The sequence below is a fragment of the Taurulus bubalis genome (genome assembly GCF_910589615.1).
Source record: "Taurulus bubalis genome assembly, chromosome: 3".
Taxonomy (NCBI): Eukaryota; Metazoa; Chordata; class Actinopteri; order Perciformes; family Cottidae; genus Taurulus; species Taurulus bubalis.
In genome coordinates, this window is record NC_136591.1 from 28,172,417 (window position 1) to 28,200,379 (window position 27,963).

A 27,963-nucleotide genomic window follows, 5' to 3' on the forward strand; every position below is an offset into this window, starting at 1 on the left:
CGAGAGTCTCAACTACCTGTTTAGTTTGTCTCGTTTGGGCTGCTGTGAAAGTGATTAAGGACCAAACAACTGCTCCAAGACTGCCGGAAAACATTGGTCTCAAAAGAATACACAGAGGGGAAGCTGAGTTGGCCCCCCAAGTGGTCGCGGCACTTGGATGTGCACCCCTGAAGTTTCGTAACTTGGCAAACCCGTGACTGTCACAAATAGTTAATTGATAAAAACAATTTTCATGCCATGGGATTATACGAAATAGGCCAATTCTTTTTGAGATGCTTTAGAAACAGGCGGTCCTAAAAATCTTAATTTTTCCAGCCAAATCAAATTGCTTACAGGATATCAAACCTTTGTCTCTTTCTAATGCATGTAATACTTTATTGTTTCTTTCCAGGGCTTGTAAAAAGGCAATAAAGTACTCCTTGAACATGAGATATTAATTGGTAGATAATTACAATCCCTCCTCGGCATTGTGGGGGTTGGTTTATGGCATTTTTCCGGTTACATCTACATTCTATATCTCAGAATTACACTCATTGTCCTTTTGATTCTTCAAATTTTGTTTGTACGCCCTATGGCGGTTCGGAGAATATTGCAGCGGAGAGTTTTAAACGCCATCAGCAGAATTGTATGCTACTGTGCTGAGCGCGAGTATCAACAAAGCTAAAGTGTTTTTGTGTGTCTACTCTGACTGAGTGATATTTAGTCAAGGCGGTAACTATCTGCTGGGCTTGACTGTGGCTCAGGAGAGAGCACGTGAAGGCTTGTGTTGTAAAGCGCTTTAAGTGGTCACTAAGACAAGAAAGAAGAAAAGGACTACATAAATGCAGTTCATTTACCATTTAATATAACAATGCAAGACTTCTTTCAGTTTCTTTGTATCTTTTTGTTATTATTCCTAATGGGTCCAAGTGGCAGCGTAATACGTCTTGTAGTCAGTTACATCTTATCTTTGATTTTGCGATGTGTGTTCATGTAGTGCTGATGTCAGTAACTGAATAACTTGTTCACAGCTCTTGTTTCATTTTGTAAAATGTCAAAAACGTTCTAGAACAAAAAGTCAACAATCTAAAAAAAAAATTGTCTTCTCTAAATCAAATAAATCAAACTACATGTGTGACACAGCCTTAGGGTCTCACCAATATACTATACTGTGATGCTGTGGGTATCAGTGTGTTGACTGAGGGTTCACTAGGCTGTGAAAAATCACTATAATCTGAGTGAGAGTAGGTGTCACCTTTTCAAACAGCGTCTGTCTCCAACCTGTTGCTTGGGGGGGAAACTCCCAAAATACACTCAAAATGACCGACGTAGACTGTGGATACATTCTAACTACCAGCTGAACAAGGCTGCGCGTCTTAATCACGGTTTATAATCAGTCCTTAATATGATAATCATTATTTAGAATAGATTTCTGTCAATCCCTAAAGCCACCCAAATTTCTAGTAATAGCTGTTATTGGGGAGACAGGAGGGGTCTAATTCCTAAAGCATTTCACTGCATAGATGTATATGTAGACTTCACAGGTGTGTGTTTGCACTTGCCCTCTCTTGCTTGGGGGAGGTGTAAGAAGGCCCAAAGAAAACACTGTGAAACGTGTGAGGGAGATTCTTGAGTGACACCACGGCGCTGTTGCATGCAGCTGCAGTTTAGCGAGCTGTCCTCACATCTCTGTTTAGGCAACGATTGTGTGGTTAATTAAGAATGTAGTCTCATTTGTCATATTTTGAGCACAGGGCGTATTTTTACAGAGATGAGATGTTGTGTTTACATTGGGAATCAGATAAGCAGTGATACCTGCTGCTGCAAACACGTGGGGTTGCACCAACCATTTAAAGGATGAAGCTGAGCTGTAAACAGAAAGAAGCATTGAGAAAGAGACTGGTGGGTTTGTGCACATGTCCTCCCCACTAACCCCATGACACACTCAAAACCAGCACACACACCTTTTCTGCTCCTGCATCTCAGAGAATGTCAACCATGCTTTGATGCCCCTCCTCCTCCTCCCCTCTGTCTCCCTTTTTTCCTGTGTTACTCTCTGTTTCCTGGGAGCTGATTTATGTTTGGTTTAGGAGTCAACATGTCCGCCTTGATCTGGCTTCCTTTTTATCCTTTCTTCCTCTGTCCCTCAATCCTCTTTTCCCTCTCCACCTCATGCTTTGTTAGAAGAGGGAAAAGAACATTTTGAACACCCTTAGTTTTTTTACGGTTTGATTAAACCCCCTAGAGGCAAAGAGAGAGATAGAGAGACAGCAGGGAGAGATGGAGAGGTAGAGAGAGAGCAAGAGAATGGAGAGGTAGAGAGGTGGGGCATAGAAGGGCCAGTCTGAACAAGGAAGCATTGTGTAGCCCCCCAACTGTGTTGGACTGACAGTCTGCATTACAGCACGCTACAGCAGCCCGCTTCCCAAAGCACTGCTAATCTGTTGCTTACTGGCCCCTCTGGCTAGCCCAGGTAAGGGGGAGGGAACCCACGAGAGGCTTTCTCTCGTTTTTTTCCATGGTTAAGCCTAAAAAAACTGCATTTGTTCCATTAGTAGAATACAAAATTATTCTTCACTAAAAGTATAAAATATGTATGAAAGAATACATTATTAGATTCATCTTGATACATCTAATAATGGCTCACTCCTGATATCTCTGTCCTGTTTAATTACACTATAACTATTTCATGGCGTTGCCTGATTGGTTGGTAGAACTTCTGGTGAGATGTCATTGGGTGTTGTAACTATCGTTTGAATTGCGATACAAGTACATTTTGGTTGGTGAGAGATTCATCCTCCTTCACTGATGGGCTTTGAGCTAAATGCTAACCTCAGCATGCTAACATGGTCACCGTGATATGAACACGCTGATGTTTAGAAAGTATAATGTTTTCTGGTCACAAGTTAGTTAAGCATCAGGGTCATACAATGAAAATTAGATGGCTCAAATGTGTCGACCAAATTGTATGGCAATTCATCCAATAGTTGTAAGGCTAGCAAGTCTACAGTGTATCACAGTATTTAAACTTGAATAGGATGGTTTGGTTTTTTTGGTTGCCAGACTAAAGAAGTGAGCGTATAATTTAAAAACAACCAATGGAGAGATTTATAAAAATAATCGTTAATTATAGTGCGGTAGTAGTACAGCTAAGGGTTTATGTGTAGCAGCGGATGTTTTACAAATCGAGACTGGACATTTAACAGGCGAGAAGAGTTTTACCCAGACCCCAGTTACAAAAACAAACTCTCTGTGAAACTCAGAATGAATAGGGCAAGGTAAGCTTTCACATCCAGTCTGGTCATTCCTGCAGATACGTCTGGGTTTGTTGTACAATAGATGGAAGGGGATCTCTGGCTGCTAAGTCCCATTGGACATGCTGCAGACGACTTTTCCCTCCCTCAGCTCCTTAGGAGTTGTTCTATTGCTTGTTTTCACAGAACAGCCCCCACTAAGCTTGTTAATTCCCCAAAAAGCTCAGCCTCTCAGTGCCCACCCACTTCTACCTTTTTTTTCTCAAAGGAAATACCTCTCTTTTCTCACAGCACATGCTCCAACCTTGATTGAGATATGCTGCCTTCTGTTATTGCATTAAAACTCATTACACTAAGTGACGGAGGAGGGAGGCTGCTGGAGTTGATGCCCGGGCCCCCAGGGTGTAATGAAATAATAGAGCTGTGGAGGAAAAAGTCACAATCATTTTCTGCGTCAATAATGTTAGCTGACCTGCGGTTGTGGAGCACTAAAGCTAGGAAAAAGGAAAACGAGTAGCAATGTTAAGTAATAATTAATTAATATAAAAATATTTATATATATATATGAACATTTAACTCAATTATGAATCATAAGGTGAAAGATTCTAAACCATCATCATTACTATCACATTTCAGCATTCTTCATCTTTCTGTCGTAATTTGCAACAAAGTCAAAGGTAATGTGTATATACTGTATACAAAAGTCGGGAAGGTCTACTGTAAAAAAGTAAGTGTTATAGAAACCTTGAGATAATTCTGCAGTGATAATGGATTCACTTTCAGACTCCGGGTCATTTCTGGATGAACTCTGAAACTTTGGCGAAATATTTTGCTACTAATTGCATCGATGAAGCTTTCTAAATAATATGCTCCTTTTTCAATTTGCGCCTCTCACACTGTCTTCTTCTCCTTAGCGGTGGCAGCTGACGCTCACGGGTATCAAAGTACCTATTTTATTAGTTTTCCAGCAGAATCAGGTTCTTTGAGAGCTCCCTCAAAGAGCAGAGCGTTCTCCAACTCTAAACATATAATTTACTATAAATGGTTGATTCCTTGACATATGTCTGACTGACCTGCACAACAGCAGAGAAAACAAGTGAAAGGAGATCGTTCCTTTATGACCTTTCTGTCACAAGCTGTCTTCTCCAGGCCTGAGGCTACCACTGCCCCACCCAACGATCACTTAAATCCAATCCGTGGTGAGGACGACTGAAGAAAGATACATCTGTCGTTCACTTTGCGACAATAAAGCTCACACACTAATGCATCTGTCTGGTGTCTGAGGTCAGTGACGAGGCCGTCTGGATGCCACCCAACTCTCCCAAGCCATAAAAGTGACCATTAAAATGACAGATTCCTCTTCCTCTGGCTCTCTCTGTCCAACTCCCTGTGTCTTTCTTTCTGTCACACACTTTTTCTGGTTGTCTCTGTGGGCGTCTGGACATGCATCCGAACATCAGGGAGGCTGTTCTCGAAACCTCTGTGCCCATCACGCTTTCACCGCTCACCCCCACCGCCAATGCGAGCAATGATAAGAAACACACAGGTTCAGAGACTCAGAGTAAAAGCGTCCTCTTGCCTAGTGCCCTTTGACCCCCAGGGGTCATAAGGAGAGGCACGTGCTAACAGAGGTCATGGGAGGGCTTGGGTGGGACCAGTTTTTGGGGGCTCCCTAGGGTAGACTTAGCGGCCTCTTTCCAACCGTGAGGCCATCTCTGAGCCCGGCAGATGTTTAGTACCCAGTCACCCCCTCAGGATGAGCTTAGACAACAGACCCACAGGGGGACATCCGCCCATTGTCTGGAGAAAGTAAGCTGACGCCGATATCCTGAAATATCAACTGCTGCCTTTTTGCCAACTTCACTTTTTAGTCTCAGCTTCTCTTGTGATTTCAGGCCAACGCGTTCTGTGTGGATCTGTTTTTCTGACGCACAAGCAAGAAGAAGCGAGAGGAGCAAGAGGAGCATGTTGTGTTCATGTGCTCCTCCAGAGCATACGTTTCTCATATTATTATATATATATATATATATATATATATATATATATATATATATATATATATATATATATATATATATATATATATAGTTATCCAGCTTTTATTATTGAAATGTGTTCTATTTTTTTAATTCAAAAGTTTAGCAGGACCAGTTCTGTGCAGCCCAGTATTTGTTGGAGAGACTGTATGTCCATATTGGTCCTATTCTGTGTGTAGCAAAGTAAGGGTGTTGGAGTTTGGATATCATAAGGGCTTATTGGGGTGGGAATCACCAGAGGTCCCACGATTCGATACTATCACGATACTGCGATTTATTGAGTATTGCGATTTATTCCCTTTTTTCCACCACAAATTGTCCCCAAAGGAAAACTTTGTCAACATAATGTATCTAAGAAGATACTGTTTTCAGTCTCTTCATCTCACTTCAATAATTTTTCTTCGAGCAAAATGTGATTGTCAAGTAGACAAACTGACCAACATGTAATAGATGTTGCACCTGACAAACTGAACTGTTTGTATTACAGTCTACATAGTCACTTCATTCGAGCTGGACGCGCCGAAGAGGGGGCGGGGCTTATCTCCGTGCAGTTTTAATTTCTGCCATTCACCATGGAAATGACAATTCTGTCTGCTTCATACTTGTTGTGGAAATCCCAAAAACGTCGGAACAACAAACCCCCTTTTGTCTGGGTTTATAATATTATCCGTAGCCGCACACAGCTCGGTGGATTTCAGGTGAGGAAGTACGTCTGAATGGCGGCCGCTTCCAGCGCTGCTAGAGGACCCGTAGTCAGTTTGATTCATGCTTTTTCTAACGTCTTTGACCAGCACCATGTTGCGCATGTTGTCCCGTGTTTCGTGTAACAGCTGTGCAGCAGCGGCGCTACGAGTGACAGGAAGTCAAGACGTCTGCTTTAAACGCGGACGGCACATTTCTAATTTCTTTCTCCGGTGTCTCCATGTTTGTTTTTACCAACTTCCTACCATCACGCTGATCCGGGACCTCTGCTGACCTCACCAGAAAACAACACAGCACCATGTAGTGGGCTGAAAAAGCAATTGATTTTATTTTTCGAGGACCAAAAAGTTTATAATTGATTAAATAAAAGATCGATACTTGGCTTCTGTGTATCGATACATTATCGGCACGCAAAATATTGCGATACTATGCTGAATCGATTTTTATATATATAGGCACAAGAATGTATATATATATAGGCACTGCCAACTTTCATTCAGGAGATCAACGTGTGCATCCCATAAACCATACCATAGTTGCCATGTATATAGATACTGTAAAAATATAAAATATAAAAAAACATGTAATGTAATGTAAGGTCAGATAATGAACATCGTTGCATTAAAAATATCCTTGATTTATTCTGTATAACTGCATCAGTCTGTATCTAATTCTATTGCCGCTTACTGTCAAAGAAACAGCTGAACAAGGAATGAGGATTCACCAAATGGGTTGGTGAGAATTATGTTAATGCTATGACCAATTGAACACTGGTGCAAACAGCATCAAGATTACAAATGGTTTTGTCTTGTTTGGGGTTGATGGTGCCCCAACACCTTACTGAAACACCTAATGTTGTTTTTTCCATACCTTATTTATCCCATTTATCTATTTGTAATAATCACACATCAGTAAATCTTCCAGGAGAAAGCCCTTGTTGCCTCCTCTGTCTGGTGTTTATTTATTTGATTTTCTTTCCTTTTGGTATAATGAAAATGTTTTTTTTAATAGTTTCATCCTTTTAAGACCCATTGGTCATAATACACACACAGCCCATTATAAGCCTGGGAGACTGCTGCTGTTGGACAAAGTGTGAGCAAATAAATAAGCTGTATTCAGGGAAGCCGGGGGCTGGGCTGGGTGTGGAAGTTTGTTGATCATGTCCAGCAGATTGAAGTTTGTGGGTGTATGTGTATATGCATGTGTGTGTGTTTGTGTGTCTAGGTGTTAGAAAGATAAGCCACCGGGCCAGCACAGTGTTTGTGTTTGTGTCTCCGGTTTAATGACTTCAGCTGCTCGGACTCCGATCCCTGTCTGTTAGGGGAGAGGAAGGGGGATATGTTGGCAACCCGGCCATTCAAATTAAGGATACTGTCGCCTGAGGATATTGATACAAATCATACAACAAGCCCATGTGGTGATTTAAAAAATGTTAGCCTTCACTCATCTTCTGCCTCCAGATTCCACACCGCAGTATTTCAGTGAACCACATCTAAACATGTGAGTTATGTTTGTTTGTCATAGCTGTCCCTGCTGATGGACTGAAAAGGGTGAGGGTGAATGCATGGCCCATGTTAATGTATGGTTTAACCACTGTGCAGCTCCACAGCTTGCTGTGAAGTTTCACCTCAATTGGCTCAAAGAAACACAGTACATATTGCTTTAAGTATAAGCATGCCCTCATATTTACTCAAATTCTCAGTTTCCTCTTCCTCTATCATATTGTTTTTCTCTATTAGGTTTTTTCAACACACTCTTCCCAATTTCATTAGCTGTTGGTTGATCAGTCTGATGAAGTTTGAAAGCAACGTGTGAAACACATGCTGGGTGTATATCCTGGGGAGAAGGGAGGGGAGGATACTCTTTAGTGTGAAGCCAAAGAGCAAAACCAATGGGGTTAAATCCAGGGGACCAACCTCATGTTATTAAGCCCCCTCAGCTGACACCCCCACACCCCAACACTGTGTGTGTGTGTGTGTGTGTGTGTGTGTGTGTGTGTGTGTGTGTGTGTGTGTGTGTGTGTGTGTGTGTGTGTGTGTGTGTGCGCGCTAACATGTCCAGTAAGTACTCTAGGAATCCTGCACCTTACTCATTTCAACAGCCGTCACGTGCCACCCATTAATGCTGTCAATACAATACAGCCCCCACTTCTCTCACACACTTTTCCACTTGTACTGCACATCACCCTGCTACTGATGACTAAAAACACGAAATAACATGAAATAACAACTACTGTTTAAACTTAAAAGTTTGCTAAAATGTATTTGTTCCTGAAACAATGTATTAACTTTATTAAAATTTATGGAGAAGGATTATAGCCCCTGACTTGGCTTCAAAAACCTAAAGTGGCTACGATCAAAGCTTATATTCACTGTGGATCAAATGCGTTATGTGGCAGGAGTCACTCACAGTGACAAACCTGCAGTTATCAACCAACTATGCTCTACAAACCCTTCTATCATCTTTCAGCTCATTTTGCCTGTATCTCCCAAAACGTAATTGATTTGTTTCACTCTCCCTACTTTCATCCACCTCACTTTCTATTGGCTGTAACCCAACTAGACTCACATTTTGATTAAAATGTTGCTCAAAATCACATTTTTCCCATCACAGTCCAGCCCTGTGAGAAAAGCACAGACCAAAAACAGCAATAGAGAAAATAATAAAAACAAAACAACAATGATTCCAACAGGACGTCTGTGTTCATATGGGACCCTAATCTTGCTCAATAAGAATCTGTGATAGTTCATCAAATCTCCAGGTTACAACAATCCATCAAAAATTAGCTCTGGACCGAAATGGCAAGCTTGTTCAAATTCATGCACACAATCTGAGATAGTTTCACTCATCACGTACTGCAGCCCTCGTACTTGAGTAGTTTAAAAGTCTATCCTGCTGTACCTCAAATTTAACTGCTAAGGTTTGAGCAAAATATCTGGGCGCTCTTTTTCTGCCCCATTGCGATTAGCAAGAAAGTAGGCTAATCCAAAACATGACTATAGCAGCACGACTAATGTATTGTAAGCAGAGGAATGCAGTGCATTTTAGGAATGCATTTTTTTAGACCCAAATCTGAATGGCTTAGCAGTTAGTACTGGCATCTTTACAGCAGCCGTATATTGTAGATTTCTTTGGACATCATGACCATTGTGTGGCGGTGCGTCCTTTGTAGCGTCCATGTGAATTTTTGCTCCGCTTTCTTTTCATGTTTGAGGTCTCATTTCATGTTTACACACCTCATCAACCTGTCTCATGCCGCTATCATATATTCAGCTCACGTTCAGGTATGAAGAGGTGAATGCAGAGTTTTGACGACGTATGATTTAGAACCAGTGGTTGTTTTATCTTAACGCCATACTGAGCTCCAGGCCCTTGTGGTCTGAGGAGAAAAGTAATTACTACAGAGCCTAAAGCCACCAGCTCTGGCCTTTGGACCTCTGCTGCCACATCCTGTAAGCAGTGGCTTCACTTTTAAAGCTCTCTTTTTTCTCACGACCAGAGTGCTGTCTTTTTCTTCTCTCGTCCAATTAAAACCACTGCCCTCTTGACATCTTTTCAGATTTTGAATTAACACTTGATTATGTAGCGGCTGTCTTTTTGGATTCGGCATGTCTTTATCTCACACTTTCCTTGTCTGTCACTCATCTTCTTCTCTTCTTTTCATCGTCCTCTTCATCTCCACCAGCCACCTCTAGAGTGTTGCCAAAGTGTCTTTGAGGGAAACCTCCGCTCTTCCCAGTAATCACCACTTAAAGGAAATTCCTCTTTCAGCAGTAGGCCTGCAGTCCTGCATCTTTGAACATTTGATGGTTTGATGGCTATAATTTGCCTAAAATAACACCAATGAAATCATGAATCTGTAAATGCTTAAATAGCTAATGCACCAAGATGAAACACGATACAACCTTTGATTTTGTAGCTTTCAAGCAGGTCTTGGTTCCTTCCTTTCTGTGGAATATGTTTTGAGCAGTTGTTCCAGATATATCTTAATTGTTCTACATAGATGATCTATTTAATGCGGTTGTAACTCTCTTAGTTATGCCTGCTGATTATCTCTAAAATACAATGTGAACTGGAACCTTTGAGCCACTAAGCTAAAATGTAATATTCTAATATTCTGCAATATTAATCATACTTGCCCAATGCAAGAGGCTTTACAAACATTACCTCACAAGCAATATGAAAGCCAGTTAAATGGGTAAGCAGTTGAATAATAAGCATCATTAAGCCTGTGCTATTATAACACCTCAGTAATATTTCTTGCTGCAGTGCATTGTTCATGCTCCAGCCAATAGGAGGATGGAGAATCTTTCAAAAGCTCAAAAGCAGGGGAAAGCCCAGAGCATAAGTAACAAACAGACTCCACCTGAAATGCCTCTGGAGTCAAACCGTCCCCATCTCCTCTCTCCTTTCTCTTCCTCCCTCCTGCCCTCGGTTCACGTGAGAAATACCTGCCGCTCTCATTCGTAGCAGACACTGAACACCTCAGCTTAGTGGACCATGAAAAGTGAATAAGAGCTTCCTCTCAGTCTGACCTGAAAGGAGAGACAGGTAAGATTGCAGTGGGAGCTCCAGCTGCGGAAATGCACGTTATATGGAAGAAATAAAGAAGCATATTTAGCCACAATCTGCTGTAAATTTGCATTGGTATGTGAGGTGCACCAGGTTATGTCTAATCAGTGGATCCCAGAGAGGAAAGCCTTCTCCTGACAGGCCTCTTTCTGTGTCATGTTGACACAACACAGTGGCCCGTCACTAATCTCCATCATACCTGACCTCTCCACCGATGGGTCAGACTTTAGGGTCATCACATGACCACAAATGAGGAGCTAACGATCACTAGGGCCTTCCATTCTGGCTTTACAATTGGCTGAAAGATTGCGGAAACTCTTGCCTACCGACAGGTTAAGTCGTATCATATGACAAGTTCCCATCTGTGTTGGATGATAATAATAAATAGATACAGAAAGCAGGTGCCGCCGTCTGTGTTTATAGCAGATCCCTATGCTGCTTGTGCAGAGATTAAATGGACCTTGCACGCCTTTCAATCCAGTTCACGACAAGCGCGACTTGTTTGTACACGAACAGCATCGCGACCGCAACCTCCTGTCTTTTAATGGCCGAATAAACAAACCAGCAGACATAATAGTGCGCCGCTTTTGTCAAGGGAAAGGGCAGAGAGCTAGTTAAGGAAGGAGTCGGGCCCCACATGAAAAGGAACCGAGAGGAGGAAAGACGCCTGGGTGTTCCTTCTTTATTGTTCAGCCTTCTGCCTCTGAGGGACACCTGTCATTGGCTGGGCGGTTTACACAGGTGCCTCAACCCCGCCTGATTTGTCGGCCTTGAAAGGAGACTTCAGTCAACAGGTAGCGCGAAGGGAACAATAGCGATGATCCTGAAGACGACAGAGAGCGAGAGAGTGGGAGGAGGGCGGGATGGCTGAAAAAGAGAAATGGATTCTTTAGAAAGCACCTGAGGGTTTGTGTGAGATAATCTGTTTGCTTTTACCCACAATCCCACTTTGTAGGGCGGAGGAAGGCGTATCTGTGTGTTTTTGGTGCTCAACGATCCCTCTCTGGAAGAAACTCCTCCTTCAAGTGGCCTGTGCAAATTCAATCATCCACCTTCATCCCTCTCCGTTTCACCCTCTTCATAACCTCGGCCATTTCCATGGTTACACCGCTGTACCCGTGTCTCAGTGTAACTGCAGGGCTGCACAAACCCCGTGGTCTCTCATGGCACGGGCGCTTTGCCAAGAACCGGCCTGAATAATGTGATACTGTTACCCTAGTGCACCACACACCCTGGCCTCAAGAGCCAAGCGGCGCGGCTTGTTCCTTCTTTGTTTGTGTTGATGTTTTCTATATCTGTGTGTGTGTGTGTGTGTGTGTGTGTGTGTGTGTGTGTGTGTGTGTGTGTGTGTGTGGTCTCACTGCCAGGGGGAATGCCAAGTTCCTTCTCACTCTGTGTGGAATGTGGCAGACCTGTGTGTGAGCCGGAGATCACTGTGGGAGGGAGAGAAACTAGTTAAGCCCACACGACTGAAAGAAAGAATAAACATTTAAATGAGTGACGTCATAAGTGCAATTTCTAAATTGGATAGCCTTAAAAATCATGTTAAATTGGGTCATTCACACATTTAGTCGTATAAAGAGAAACATTTTCATCATTCAAATCCGAACACCTACATGTTCATATACCAGATCTTATTTCAGGGTTCTAATTTCTATGATGTTAATGATGCATATGACCTAGTTTGGATCAAATAAATAAATATAGGTATTCAAAAGAATTGAGCTGTGATGTAAAGACAGCAACTGTATCTAGTTCACATACTACATTTTAAAATAGGATTTTTTGTGCACCTGTTCTCCATTTTCACAACCCAGCCACAGGTGTAAACCTGTTACTGTGAGCAATGGTGGTTTAATAAGCATCTCTATTTAGAGAGGCCGGCCTTTCAAAGCCGGAGAATGTCTCTTGTTTCCCTTCCTTCTTTTAACTGTGGCCATGGTGATAAGAGGACAATGTGTGTGTGTACGTTCATGTGTGCTAACGTGTGTGTTAGAGAACGCTGTTATTTCCTCTTCCTTACCCAAACATTAACCAAATACTGATAATGGAATCACAGCGTGTCCACTTAGCGAGTGTGTGTGTGTGTGTGTGTGTGTTTACTTCTCTGTAAATGTGTTTGCACAGCACTTATGGAAGGAAGCCGGAGCTCGCTTTGGAAGTAGTTTTTTCGCTGATAAATTAGTCAAAATGATTGCATTTCTTTGAATTGTCTCAGTTTGAGTTTGATTTATTTCTAATGACCTGGATGTATTTTAAAACAGAGACATTTGAGTATTAGACTTAAAGAGAAGCGTTTGTTTCTCTGCCAGCAGATAAATGTTCTAGATAAGTTCAGAAAGACAGTGGCCGGTGGATCAGCTCACTCCTTTATCTGTGATTTCCTCCTCACTGGCTGGAATGTCAATGGTGGCTTTGTGATGGGTTCACTTCTCCTGTGTGACTGACAGGTTGACTGGCAGCTCTCAAAGACTCTTAATAGGAAAGTAGAATTAGCCGAAAGACTTCAGTGTTTTAAAAGAAAGAGAGCTTTTATGTGATTTGAAGCAGCCTCGGCTCCAAGTTTTGCTTGTTCCATTAAATGGTTTATACAATGGTTGTATTGACAGGCTTGATACCAGATGGTTGTGTGGTACAAGTCAATAAAGTTACTGGCAACATACTAATGGAAATAGATAAAAGCATTGAGAAAGGCCACTCCATTCTGTCTGGATAGGCGTATCTGAGGCTTTAAGTCACTTTTTAGTGGTAGCGTTCTGCAGAAGGCTCTCAGAACTCTGTTACAAACCTGTGGGAAAAGCCCAGTGAGGAGGTATGTGTGCACTGTATCCTGGTAGGAGAAAGTGTAATAATGTCAGGCTTTAAAAATCATCCCTGTCAGGTATTTTTTAATATCAACCAGATAAGTGTATGTTCCACAGCCATGACTGGAGGGCAGACGCTAACAGCTAAATAAGCTTTCGCTTCACCCTCTCTGTGTTATTGTGGTATTCTAGGCCTGGAGGTGTCTTCTAGATGTAAGCAGTGATCTGTCAGGGCTTGCTGATATGCAGCTCTAGCAAATGTCCGTGAAAACACTACACTTTTAAACAAAAAGATCACAAGAGCCCGTAGCATGCTGCCAACCCTCTCTGCATATTGTAAAATGTATCCATATATAGAATGAGGGAATACATGGTCATTTAGTTTGGGCAATGCAACGCATTAGCTTTAATCTGCCAAGTAAGCATTTTCCTCCTTATTGGTTCTAGTTTAGTCAAATAAAGTCATACAGGATGAACATACAAGGCTCAAGACATTGTCAATGGTGTGTGCATGACGTGATTGTCTGAAGTAACAGCTGATTTGGCCCTTTGCTGTCTCATAGGCTACCTGTCCAAAGTGTTGAGGAACTACACCGAGCAGGCCTGTGACGGAGACTTCCTGTCTGTTCGCTGCCCGCCCCGCACCACCATCACCATCCAATCAGCTTTCTATGGAAGGAGAGGCGCCTCTGACCGCCAACAGTGCCCTCAGACCTACCAGGCCCTCCTAAATTCTTATACCACTTGGGAGGATGACCGATATTGTTCTGTGTCCACCTCACTACAGGTTAGTAACTAAGCTTACATCTGATAGTGTTTTGTGTCAGAAAATTATCATTTTGTCATCATTTTGGTTACTTTTCTTCATTTTTTTAATAAATTGTCCCGAAAGTTAAAGAGTTTTCCTAAGCCTCTGAAGAGATCTTTTAAATCCGTCCCCAGTATCTCATGTGCCCCAGACCTGGATCTTTCTTTCTCTTTTTTTGGCTTTTGTCCATCAGTTAGTACACACACACACACACACACACACACACACACACACACACACACACACACACACACACACACATCACTTGTGAGCTGCAGCTCCTCCTGGGAGAAAGTGTCCTCTAAAATGCTAAAATTGGCCACGGCTTATATTTTGGAGGACCACACTGATTATGTAATGCTTTGTGAGGATGTTTTCCGGCAAATTACACTCTCTAAAGAGGAAGCATGCTTGTTCCCATGACACAAAGAGATTTCATGGGGTCTTTGCCTCAGCATCCTCTCCTAAATTGGGATGCGGCTGGACTAGAACCCTCCCTTTGCAGCACCAATACAAACACACACAAACACATCCTGTTCAGCATTCATTGCGTCCTTTGGTTTATTCTTGGTCCCCCTGCCTTCTAGCGTCGAACACCCTCCGTTTCCATAATAGACAGGACAGCCATGAATGCACAGACACAGAGAGTGCATTGTGCTGAAGTGAGAGAATGACTGACTGCTGTGCCACCCACATTAGTACAACCCTGAAGAATCCTATCGTACGACCTGTTCGTGACCCCCAGTTTTGGGGGGTATACGTTTGGGTCTCCATATAAAAAGGCTTACTTCAATGGTATCCCAATCTTATGATTATTTTCATTATCTGTCAATCTAATATTTTTTTTTTCATTCTTTATTTAATCTATCAAATGCCCATAAATAGTCTAAATCGCCATGTATGTGTACACATCAAATAAATATGACTGGATAACAAAGCTTGACAAAAAAATACAGGACTAAAACTGTTCACAAGTATTCAAAAATAGGTATTAATATTGTAAATATCCATAAAAAGCATCTATGACCTACAGAATAATACAAATAAAATGTCTATAGTCAAGTGTTCTGTAAATTGTAAAATACAAACAATGGAATACTGAATACATATATGCATGGACTGTATATGTATACTGTATTCACAGTGTGTATCATTTATATTATCAGTGATAGTTGATATGTACATATTGAAAACTGTAAAATGATAATCTATAATGGGAGCAGTGGATGTTTAAATAGTTAGATAACATATTATTAAGAGTTACCAGTAACAGTTTCAAGAAATTACATTTTCAGAATGTTATTTTAATTTATTTATTAGTTTTTGGTGCAACAATGATGTAAAACGGAGGAAAAACATATTTTTGAGAAGCTGTGAAATGCAAATTTTAGCTTGATAGAAGAATTTAATGATCAATTGATTATAAAAAGTAGTAGAACTGATACATTTTAACTTAACATGTTCAACTGGCTTTAATATATATGTTTTCCTTCTGTCAAAAAATCCCTTGAAAAGGGCCTGCATATGTAAGAAAACCCTTGTTTCTTCTTCTGCATTCCATGATCTATTGCAGTAAATGCTTCTCCTCTAGGTTAATTTCGGGGATGGCTCTGAACAGAATCTATTGAGTCATTCCTCCAGCGAGTGGGAGTTCAGTATCGGAGAAGCTATTGTGTTGGAATGTGCTCACCTGGCTAAAGATGATGAAACGAGAGAAGCAAAAGGATGCCAGGAAATGAGTGGAGTGGAGCTTTCTCTTTACCTGCTCCTCTCCTCCTTATTCCCATGGCTATGAGCAGCCTGTTTGAAGTGGTTTTAGGTTTACCTGCTGTTGGTCTCACCGTCGTTGTTTTTTGTTCTCCCTCTAAACCTCTCTTTGGTCTTCCCCCGCTCCCTGTCACTCTTTCCTTCTTTAGAAAATGCTGGACGAGTGCCAAGACAGAAGGAGCTGTCAAGTCCTTGTCAACAGCCGCGTGTTCGGGACGGACCAGTGTCCTGGCAGCAGTAAATACCTCATTGTCTGGTACAAATGCAGACCGAGTAAGTCCATCACCGCCTCAAATCTTGACAGTGACGCACATTTCTGTCTCTCTCTGTGCTGGGACACACCTCCACATTCAATCAGAAACACACCAGAGGTGCACTTGAGGCAAAATTAATTACATTATTAATAACAGTCAAAGGAAGATTATTATTAGAGCTGTTAGTGTTGCTTTGAAGTGTACCTCCTCCTTTCAAACAATGACCATAATATGAAAGGTTGATTTCCACTGAAATTGGTTATTTCCATCTCATGTATATGTCATTTCATTATTTTAAGTGTACAAAATGTGTAGAAAAGTGTGTAGTTTTTATTATGTGTGCAGCAGCACTTTGCGATAAATTCTACAACGGATTAAGCATCACAGTATCTATGTGAGTCTTTCCTTCTGCTGCAATCTTTGCTGCTTCATTTAAAAGGAGAACCATCTTTGCATGCCTCTCCCTTTATCCCTCTCCATCCCTCTCCCTGTGAGCCAGGAAGCTAAGAGTATCACTCCAGAGGGGAGCCACAACAGTGCAGTAATCCCACCCAGATTCTGGTCTCCATTCATGGCTCAGTGCTGTGCTGAGCCGAGCCGCACTGAGCTGTGCAACAGTTCACACTAGAGTGACCAGAAGTGGGCATTAATCCACTGATCCCCCTGCCCTCCCCACTTTTTCCTTTTTTCACTGGACCCCAGGGCCAATCAACAGATCTTTGTTCACTGTCACTTAACCAATGACTTCTCAGGGGAAGAGAGAAAGGCTGCATGGAGTGTTAGTGAGGTGCAACGGACAGGTGTCACTGCCTCTGAAAGGAGAGGTAGATGTAGGATAGAGGAAGTGAAGGAGAAAGGGAGGGAGCAGCGATAGCGAACAAGATCGAATCCGTCACTAAGAGATATAACAAACTGGGTCCTGCCCCTTTTTCTCTGCTCTCTTCCTCTCTCTTCTTTCTGCATTCCTGTTCCACTCCCCACATGGACGGAGAGGCGGCTGCTGTTGTGTTTTTATTTGCCGGCCAGTGGAGCTGCTCTGTCTGTCACAGGTCACTGTGGCTGGATGTGTGTGAGGAATGCCTCTGCATGGCTCTACATGTCCACTGAGCAACTCTACCTCTGCTTCTTCACACTGAACCAAGCCATTTGTTGTCAGTCTTCTGCTTTCAGTGCTTATTAAAAGGGATGGGATAACGTAATGTCTTGTTTGCAAGGCCAGACAAGAAATGAACAGAATCTTTGGGTACCAGCTCAAATATTTTGTTTATTGTAGTGTTTTTGCGATAAAATCAAATAGAAAGCTAATATTTAGCCATATATGGATAATTCTTAAATTCAGAATTGCTTTGTTTATTATTATTTTTTAAATCTATGAGCCTCAACTCACACTCTATATCATTAGTTAAAACATTACTATGCTTTGTTTGTTTAAATTGTATACACAACTTTTGGGAAGAAACTGGTCTTTTGGTTTTTCTTTTCATCATTTGTAACACATATGTATCCTCTGTCCTTCTATCAATAGACGAGTATAAGAGCAAGGTGGTCTGTGAGGAGGAGAGGATGAGGCTGAGCTGCAAACGGGGTATGCAGATTGCCGTTTACTCCGCCATGTTTGGCCGAACTCAACAAGGCACCCTGGAGTGTCCCCTGCACCACAGGAGGGCCCCGTCAGTAGGTGAGCCACCTTCTCACTCTCACACTGAGGGTAGCAAGAGAGGAGCTTTATGCAGAAAGGAGCTAACTGACACAATTAACGTGAGTTTGCAAACATATGACGAGTTAAGTCAGAGAATAAAAGATGTAATAAGTTCAATACGTCTGACCTAAAACTAAAAAAAAACTAAAATTGTTTAATTATAATGGGATTATGATTTCACAAAAATAACACTTAAATACTTTAAATTACTAAACACTATACAAATGACAGGTTGAAATAGAAATGAGCGGTCATGTTAGCATTATCGATGTCGCACTGATTCTAAACTGCGTGAATACTACTAACTGTGAACCACATAGTTCTGCTTGTTTACCATATTGCCTCTAAAACTTATATTTTTGGCAGTTATCCTTTCTTGTCATGCTACATTGACTTCATGTTCACATGTTCACATACATTATATCAATTTAGTATTTTCAAAATGATCTCTAATGTCAGCATTACCAACGTGCACAACCAAACATGTACTCTTCCAGTGTGTGCAGAACGTAGCAATTCTGTTGCTGGTATTTTACGAAGGAAGAGTAAGCCTCCTGGAGCTCTTTAGAAAATACTATAATAGCCAGTCATCATCCTGGTTTCTGGTGCTGCAAGACATTCCTATCAAGTCCCAAGCTGCTGTTTTGTATTGAGTGATACTCATATTATCAATGCTGTTGACATTATTAGCATTTTCTCCATTCATAGCATCAGTCTTGGGGTCAGCATGAGGTCAGTATCGTCAGTATGAGATTTCTTACATGGAGACACAAGCTGGGGATGCAAATCGAGTCTATTTGCTTTTGCATGATGTTAAAATGAGTCTCCTTGTCCTGCTAACGTTCTTATACATATTCATGATTTCAGAGCTTCAGGTCACTCTAGGCTTTGATTTGTTTCTTTTTGCCACAATTTGTCTGAGCAAAACATACCAGGAGTCATTATGCATCCATCCGGTGGAACATTTTTTTTCATTGATGAGTTTTACGCGTCAGGACTCGAGCACCTCAGAGCCACAAAGAGAATTACAAACTCTGCCAGGCGTTAAATCTCTCCATTCCTTTTCTTTGATTTGGGTGATATTGCCTTGAGATACTTTTGTGGTTTGGTAAGCTTTTATAATATCCTCTCCAGTCTCAGAGGCTCTTAATTAAAGTAACACTGGCCTATGTCACCCATCCTTCATGTCAGATGTTTACGCAGTTCCACTGCAATTACTCAAATAATTGTAACTTTTAGAAACATATCACTATTTAACATGTTTTCATCATGTTATTAAGAAAGCATGCTGAGATATGTAGATCCACCACTCAAGCTCGGCTAGCTGCAGACAAACATGCACACACACATTGCCAGGGGAATTGGGGTGGAATGCAGATCAGGTGTCTCCGTCATCCAAAGCGCAGAGTTTGGCCCGTAGAAAAGGGACAGTATTGAGTTCCCTCCAAGTATGTGTGTGTGTGTGTGTGTGTGTGTGTGTGTGTGTGTGTGTGTGTGTGTGTGTGTGTGTGTGCGTGTGTGTCTATGCGCATGTGTGAGGGGTATCCAGATGTACCCTCACCCTTGTTTAGGGGAATGTTAATGACTCTAAGCTTGGATCCATGACAAGTATTAGTATAACCATAGCTCATGTGGTGGTCCTGGCCTCTTTGCTGGGCAGCTCATTTATTCCGCCTTAACTTGCTTCGTAAACGTATAGAAGGCAATGTACACTGATGTTTGTGCTTGTGAATAAGTAGCCGGAGCAGGTGCTAAAAACAGCTTGTATAAGGTTGTGATGGAAGGCAAAATGTCATTCGTCGTGATTCAGAATTCAACAATGCACTACAGACATGCCCTGAAGTGTGTGTGTGTGTGTGTGTGTGTGTGTGTGTGTGTGTGTGTGTGTGTGTGTGTGTGTGTGTGTGCGTGTGTGTGTGCGTGTGTGTGTGTGTCACAGAGGTGACAGGATGGGGTCGAAAGGCGGACACAGGCGTCAGTCACCGGGTAATCAGAGAAAGATATAAAGAATGGCTGTGTGTGTGTGTGTGTGTGTGTGTGTGTGTGTGTGTGTGTGTGTGTGTGTGTGTGTGTGTGTGTGTGTGTGTGTGTGTGTGTGTGTGTGTGTGTGTATGTTATTGTATACTATATGAGCATTGCGGTCTGCTTTAAAGCCACCTCTGCCACTCCTCTGCAGGTGGACCAGGAATGTCGTGGTAGGTGAGACAAGGCTGGCCTGATATCTGGTTTCAGGCTCAGGATTAAATACAGTAGCCAAGTTCTCCCAGCATAGATGGAAAATGCCCTCTACTGTTACAGTTGTACAAAAGCCAGATTAGAGCAGAGGAGAAGTCTTGTTTACCGCCAAATCCTGTGAACTTTGTGCGTGTTTACGTGAACTGAACACTTAGATTTACACAAACGCCTTGTTGTTCCTATTCACACATTATACAGCGTGTTTCTTCTACCTCTCTATCACACACACGCACAAACTCCAACCACCCACAAACACCTCCTCAGGCTGTTTCAGACAGTCTAGAGGTGCCGCTGTGAGATTTCCCCTGTCAGCTCTGTCTTTGATGTGGCTCCCATGTCACCAGGAGCAGGAAGTGAGGGTGTTTTGAGTGACAGCTCAGACACACACAGTTGATTTTTTGAAACAGCTTTTATCCCCTCTATCTGCCCTCCCCGTGTGTTTGTGGCTGGGCATCGGCTTGGCCATCGCATTAAGCGCAAGTTTGTTTTGTATCTATTTTGATTTCATGTCTCTTTAAATGTGAGTTTGAATGTGCCAACAAGGTGGGCTAAAGTAATCTCCTAAACCACAGCGTGTTGGCAGCCTCATGCTGCCTGAGGTGTGAGGTTCTCAGCTGAACTCACACAGCTGGCTGCACCTGCCCAGGTGATCTATGCATAGATTAACTCAGATAGACATTACTGTGTGCAGCAGGAAGTTTTTGCAGCAGCGAAGCAGGTTTCATCCTTAGACTGAGGTTGCAATTCAACACCAGCCACCTGTCACCTAGAGGTAGACTTTTCTTTGTGGCTTGCTGGCGACATTGTCTGAAAAGCGAGCCTCTTCTGGATGTCCTTTTGTGGTCAACAAACCATATTAAGCTTGTGAATTCTGCTGTATATTTACCACCAGAGAGCTGTAGAGAGCTGCTATCTGGTTGCTTGTTGAATCCAAAGGCCTGGAAAACTATGACTGACAAAAACAAGTGGGCATGTGTGCACAAAAGTAAGACCTCTTTGATCTCGTTTGTTCCTTGGTTTTAGGGTGGGGTGGGAGTGGTGGAGTTGGACAGATCTTGGCGGCAATGGAGAATCCTCAAAGCAAAGGGGCCTGCTTCAGCCCTCCTCTCTCATCTGCCCCATTACCATCACACACACCTCTTGACATCTAAATAGCCCCCCATGCTTGGCATGCAGGGTCTCAGACTGCTTCTTTTACTTTTCTTTTCTTTTTTTGCAGGCCATTGCGCTTTCACTTTTGAGTCTGTGCTCCAGAGAAGGCCCACAGCAACATGTTTAAAACTGTGAGCACGGACTGACTGGTGTCTCATATGATCACAGTAGCTTTTAAAAGCCGAGTACGCACAGCTGCAGGTCAAATTTAACACTTGGCTTTTAGAATTCTGTTCCAGTTGTTAGGGTGCAAGCTGCCTCGCTGTAACTCTATCTGCATTTCTATCTGACTTTGATGCATACAGAGCAGATATGGAGCAAGATGTTGGTGTTGTTTTGGACCAGTTTAGATAAAATACAGTTTTAAACCTCTCCTATAGTCCAGCTAAAGCAGTAGCTGGATCATTTATGTCATTGAATTCTTAGGTGGTGACTCCTTTTTGCCCTAAACTTCTCTCAAAAAACAACCCTGACGTTTATATTCCGGCTACCAAGAACTTCAGTCTGCATATGTTGTCCAGGATAACAGGTCAATGGACGGTTTAGGGAAAGGGGTCCCACTGATTGGACTTCAGATGTGCTGTCTGAATATATAAAGTAACATGTTGTCAGTGAATAACACACATGCTTGGGGTTGACACTGTATTAAGAATAAACCTGCTATCAATTTACAAACACAGCTGAAGAGAACTCTGCATGTGTTTGTGCAATTGTGTTCGCATGTGTCCTTTTTTAAGAATGGAAGTATAGTGTGATACTGAAATGCATTATGTTACAGTAGAATTAAATCCTGCTGAAGTGAATAGAACTTTAACAGCAAATGTGTGTGTGGGAGAGCGGTCTACTTGGCGTGTGCATGTCACTTCAACCTCAAAATCACAGAATCTGAAAGTCACTTTCATGTCACACAAAGACTTTTAATCCCACAACAATGACTTCGGCCTCCCCAGCAAATGATAGGTATCTCAGGTGAGTCAGGGTAGAAGAGGAAATGAGTGCTGTTTGCCCACCCATCATCTTGGAAATTCCAGGAAAGGTTTGCGTGCGTGGATAACCTGGAGGATTTTTATGGAGCGTCGCTGAGAGGATTTTCTGGGAAAGGTCGCTGCCTGTGTTTGCGCATGTGTGTTTGTGTGTGCGTGTTTGTGTCTGTGTCTGGATTTGCATGTGTTCTGAGTGTCTTTTTAGCAGATGCTGCACCCACACTACACCCAGACACAAGTCTGATAATAAGGGCTTTGTGAAGTTGGGAAACTGGATGTAATCCAAGGCTGATGCTGGTTTTAAGGCAAGCAAGTCAAATGCATTATGGGTGATTGCTGTGACAAAATGAGCTGTTGGTATATGGCAGTGTATCAACGCACACCTCAATAGCAGGCATGATGATAGTGGAGGTTTCTCACTAGAAGTGCTCTGCTTCAGGTATCAGTAACTTTAAGAGGCTTTGGGTGATCAACCCAAAGCCTCATTCAAGGTCATTCAAAGAACCTGCTTTTGTGTTTTCTTGTTTATCGTTCTCTGTGCATGTTTCCTGCTGTGATCAGCCATGAGTGAGAATAAGTGTGTGTGTTTGTCCAGGAAAGTTCTCTCTTTCCCTCAGTCCACTGCTCCTCTTGATGCTGGACCTTCTCCTCTAAACCATAGATAAGCCTGTCGTGGTCGGGCAGGTGGAGGCTAGAGGATGGGTGCACAGTCTTGGAGGTGGTTGAGGGTTAGAGATATCAGGGGTTATATTCATGCAACTGTGTGTGTGTGTGTGTGTGTGTGTGTGTGTGTGTGTGTGTGTGTGTGTGTGTGTGTGTGTGTGTGAGAGAGAGAGAGAGAGTGAGAGAGAGAGGACTGTTGCATGCTTGTCTGTCTGTATTAAAGCCGCTAATGAGTGTCAGAGGAGGTCAGACCCTGAGGAATGCTCTTTTAAACTGCATTGCAATGTGTGTGTGTGCGCACGCACATGTATGCATGGAGAGCCAGTGGACAAAGAATACATGTATGTGTGTCTCCATCCTCTTGTCTCGAGAAGTCTTTATCTGTCACTGAATCCCCCCCCACCTCCATCCTCCATGGGACCCCTGCTCAACTAATCACCCAGTCAGGGAATCAAAGCTGCAGCTAATAGGGTCCTGTCTGTCAGTGGCCTCCCTCGTCAGAGAGGAAGGTTTTCAGCATGGCACACCAGCTCAAACGAGCCCTCTGGGAAGGAAAAGAGAAAAGGGAGAGCAAATACACATCAGGCAGACCAGTAAGGCAATGTGCATCTGCACATAGACATTGAAACAGACAGAAGACACTGTGACAAAGATAAAGGCTGAAAGATAGGAGGATAAATTCAACTTTTTTTTGTGAAACTTCAACTATCTGACATTATTTTGTCATGAAATAATGTGCTTGTGAGTATGTGTTTATGGGTGTATGAATAGAGCTTTCGGTAGGTACATACATACGATAAAGACTAAAAATGATATGTGAATAGGCTGCATCTCAATTAAGTCATTTTTCAGAAAAAAAGGCAAATATTTGCTGGTTCCAGCTTGTCAAATGTGAGCATTTGATGTTTTTTATTGTCATATATGATCAATATATTACGATATGATCAGTGAACTAAGTATCTTTGGGTTTTGTAACTGTTAGATAAAACACCAATTAGTTGGGGCGGCTTATCACATGAATTTTTCACAATTTTCTGAAATTTAATAGATACAATGATTATTCAGTTAGTTGAGAACATGATAGTCGTTTGTTATCGGTCTACACCTTTTAGAATGGTTATCAGGCTTATAGGCACCGGAATGTCACCAGTTTGCACGTTTAGGATGCTCAGCTGAGGTTGATGACAACCATCAGTCAATGCTGCTGCTTTTGTCTTTTATGTACTTCTTCATTTTATCACACTTGAATGAACACCCCCTCCTTTCAATTATACTGTTATCAACCACATTACAGAATTATATAATTTTGTGTTGTAGTGAAAACTGATGCGGGCACGTTTCAGACATGTTTCTACTGCACTAAACAAGCAAGAGGAGAGGTGTGTCTGTATAGGGAGAAGTGTACCAAAGTAACAGCCTGTTTTGTTTCTTTGGAGTAACTCCTTTGAGACGAGCAGTGTGGCATAAACTAATGTATTTTAAAGCACCGGGGAATTAGCTTCTCCCAAAATCCATCGTAGTGCCAGCAGTATCTCAGAAATGTCAGTCTCTATTAATGAATCTAGTTGTGTTTTACGTGACAGTGGGAGCGGTCTCATCTTCGAGGTGTCTGACCAGTTATCCAGTTACACTCACTGGTTCCCACAGGCTTCCCACCTCACTACATCCTGGTTTGGAATTCCAGTGTGTCAGCTCCAGCTGGGGAGTGTCCGGTTGCCCCTTCAGACCGCGTCCAAGTGGATAGACGTTGATTCAGGTTCACATTCTTAAGGAGGTTTCTACACACAGTCTTTGATCTGGCTTCGCTACAAACACAATCATTACCAGGAAATAAAGCGTTGCCCTCGATTATGATTGTTGTAATCCAATAGGACGGGGTGGCACAGTTGCATCATTCAATGAATACTCCTGTTGACACTGTGCATGGACACTGGATTGCTCTCTTTCACTTCCTGACTGGGACATTTGCCCTTTGACCTGTGCCATAATTCATTGGGGCCTGTTGACGTGTGAGCCAAGCCTTAACCAGCTTGTTCTCTCTACCTGTCTGATCTCTGTCTCTCTTTGGGGCCCACCAGGGCAGACACTGCAAAGGCCCAGTGTCCACTTTCAAAGGCTCATCTCCTTGTGTTGTTTTTAGAGGCTAGATGGGCTGTGGGGAACCTGTGGAAGTCATTCATGTGGAACCCCAGCCCATCCACATTCCCACAAGACTCAAGCGGGAGGTTCTTTAGGACTTAATTAGTGCTCCCCACACCTCCGTTTGGGGTGTTACAGAAGTTCACCAGGTGAACATAAAATACTGATTCCACGAGAGTGAGTTGGGCTCATTGATTGGTTCACATGATTTGCAATATGTAAAACGATTTTGTAGCCACAGGTTGGGTGTCTCTACAAACACATTATTACTTTGAACCACAGATTCTTTTGACGATGTTTTATCTCCAGCCCCCTTTGCCAATGTTGAAGTTGAAGTGTATGTGACCTTGCAACACGGACCGTGGTCTGTGTCTTGCTGATTCAATTAATCGTTTAGTCATCACCAGAAATCTCATCAACAACAATTTTGTTAATTGCATAATCATTTAAATCTTTACATGTCTGTAGGTTGAACATTCCCTATTTTCTAAACCAAACAATTCATTGATTAATCAAGAGAATAATGTGCAGAAAAACTGCTCATGAACATTGTCTGTTTGTTGTCGCCTTACTTAAAACATAAACACACTAGACACCTGTCTTTAAATTAGCTCTAAAAACTTCAATCTAAAGTCTGCGAACACAGCGGGTCAGCATATCATCCATCAGAGAGGAAGGAAGTGAGAAAAAGAGCCTCATCTGTCCGTCCACACTCCCCCAGAAGATGAGAGCTGCAGAAAAGAGGGTCTGGAGGAGCTGGCATGTGCTTAGTGATGATGTATGAGAGTTGGAGTGTTGTCCCCTTGCTCTCTCTCTCTCTCGTGTGTGAGTGTGTGTGTGTGTGTGTGTGTGTGTGTGTGTGTGTGTGTGTCTCCATTGTAGCTGACAGAGACTCATGTAGTCCTTTTGTGCCTAAAGTGCTACTTGTCCATCAAACACTACAGTAGTAGTTGTAGCAGTGAGAGACTCAGATGCAATATGAATTTCAGTAATATAAAGTTATATAGACTCAGTTGCAATTTTGATGACATTTTCAGTAACATAATCATGTCATGAGCAGGTTATCTCTCTGTCTTGTGGATAAATACACTTTCAAGCATAACCTTTAGGCTAACTGGCTGTTTTTCTTTTTTCTTTCTGTCCGATAAAACAGAAAAATTCCAACCGATAAAATATATTTCATACTGCTATGGAAATAAATCTTTATTTCACAATTACTGTAATTTCTTAATAGGATAACTATGTAATTTGGTACCAATTACAGGGAACATGAAGCAGTGCATGTAGTGACTTAGAAAGAACAGATAAATAATAGTATAGTTACATAGTCTAGTTTATAAGCAGGTGGAAACTTTATTTTTTCATATTTCTTATATTTCTTGCCTGAACTTTACAACTGAGAAAGATACAATCACAAAAGGCTTTGGCAGAAGAACGTTTTGCTATTAATTCCAGTAACTGGGCACCATCTCCATTTCAGGTACAACTAAATGATAATGCATTTTAATATTATAAACTAAGAAAACCAACAAATATTTAAATTTGAGGAGCTGAAACCAGTGAATATCTTTGTTGATTGACTAATTGATGAATCACCTAATAAGCTCCACAAATTACAGTCTTTTTCCAGAAAGTAAGTTCCTTTTAATATTTCTGTGAACCTTAGAAGTGTAATCAGAAAATAATATAGAAGCAACTCCGCTTATAATGTACAATTAGCTTAACTGTATTATTCCATCCTTCCAGATGTCTGATACTAATTCAATACTTCGTCCTCTCCATCTTTCTATCAGACTGCCAGTCATCTGTGGCTCTGCAGGTTCTGACCGCCCGCTGTCAGGGAAAGAAAAGCTGTCTGGTTCGAGCCTCCACCAGAGACTTTGGAGATCCATGCTACTCCGGCACCAGGAAGTACCTCAGTGTCATCTATACCTGTGGTGAGTCCCCATAATCTTCCTACCACTAGGGGGTGATATCCACTCACTGATCGGTGGGTCTATGTTTTAGCTCGAAAACGGGCTCTGTTACACTGAGAAGAACTGTATGTATTTTAAAGGTATGATAAGGATGCTGTTAGATGCATAGTGTTAACTCATATGGATCTCTCTACCACATCTCAAGCATGAAGTTCAAAGAACTTAATAATACTTAATATTAATAATTAAGTTTGTTAAGTTAATATTACTTAAAATATTTTCCATGTTCAAGTCACACCTAAATCAGGTTTAGAAAAAACAATGTTGGCTATCTTCTATTTTGACTTAACGGCTGGAGAATGACGGTCTTCCTTTTTATCTGTTTTCCTCACCCCTGGGCAAATCCTGCAATACATTAAGCATATCATATTCTTAAGTTGTGATCACACTTTATGGCTCGTTTATTGTCTGGTTTTGAAGATCCCCCACCCTGAGGCCTTTGTCTCACAACGCTGTGTGTTTGTCAGAATACTGTTGTCCAAGAAACCATCCATCCTTTATCTCAAAGACAACCGGTGAGCGCAGACAAGAACACACAGACCATTCAGCTGTGTTTATGGAGTCGCTCGGCTCTGACTGACCTCCCTTATCTGTCACTGATAACACAACGTACTCTCCTAACAGCTCTGGTGCTGAGTTGGGTCAGTGCGAGGTATGCAGGGGATGTGGGATGGTGTAAATGTTCAACAACGTGAGGGGGTTAGAGATGGGCTGGCTGCGCTGCGGCGGGAGCGGAGAGGGTTGAACGTGAGTAAATCAGTCTAGCTGCTGCAGACATGAAGTCACTGGTTGCTCCAGGCTCCAGCAAAGTGGTAATTTTGGGGGATCCTCTTTCATTGGTGGTCGAGTGTGTGTAGGATTGACCCCATTTGTGTTGGAGTCGGGGACGGAGGATGTCTGTCTGCACATGATTGGTTGCATTTGTGTGTGTGTGTGTGTG

At 42.2% G+C, this 27,963-nt stretch overlaps 1 protein-coding gene across 2 annotated transcripts in view; it reads left to right on the top strand.

Moving 5' to 3' along the window:
* The window catches only part of eva1aa (eva-1 homolog A, regulator of programmed cell death a), a gene marked incomplete at both ends in the record, with an annotated part of 67,776 nt that overhangs the window by 6,635 nt on the left and 33,178 nt on the right, over positions 1–27,963 (top strand). For both annotated transcript variants that reach the window (XM_079216065.1, XM_079216066.1), the window contains 4 exons: positions 13,911–14,134; positions 16,072–16,195; positions 17,702–17,854; positions 26,841–26,984. In XM_079216065.1, the coding sequence (XP_079072191.1) occupies positions 13,911–14,134; positions 16,072–16,195; positions 17,702–17,854; positions 26,841–26,984 (645 nt within the window). The remainder of the gene's footprint in view (positions 1–13,910; positions 14,135–16,071; positions 16,196–17,701; positions 17,855–26,840; positions 26,985–27,963) is intronic.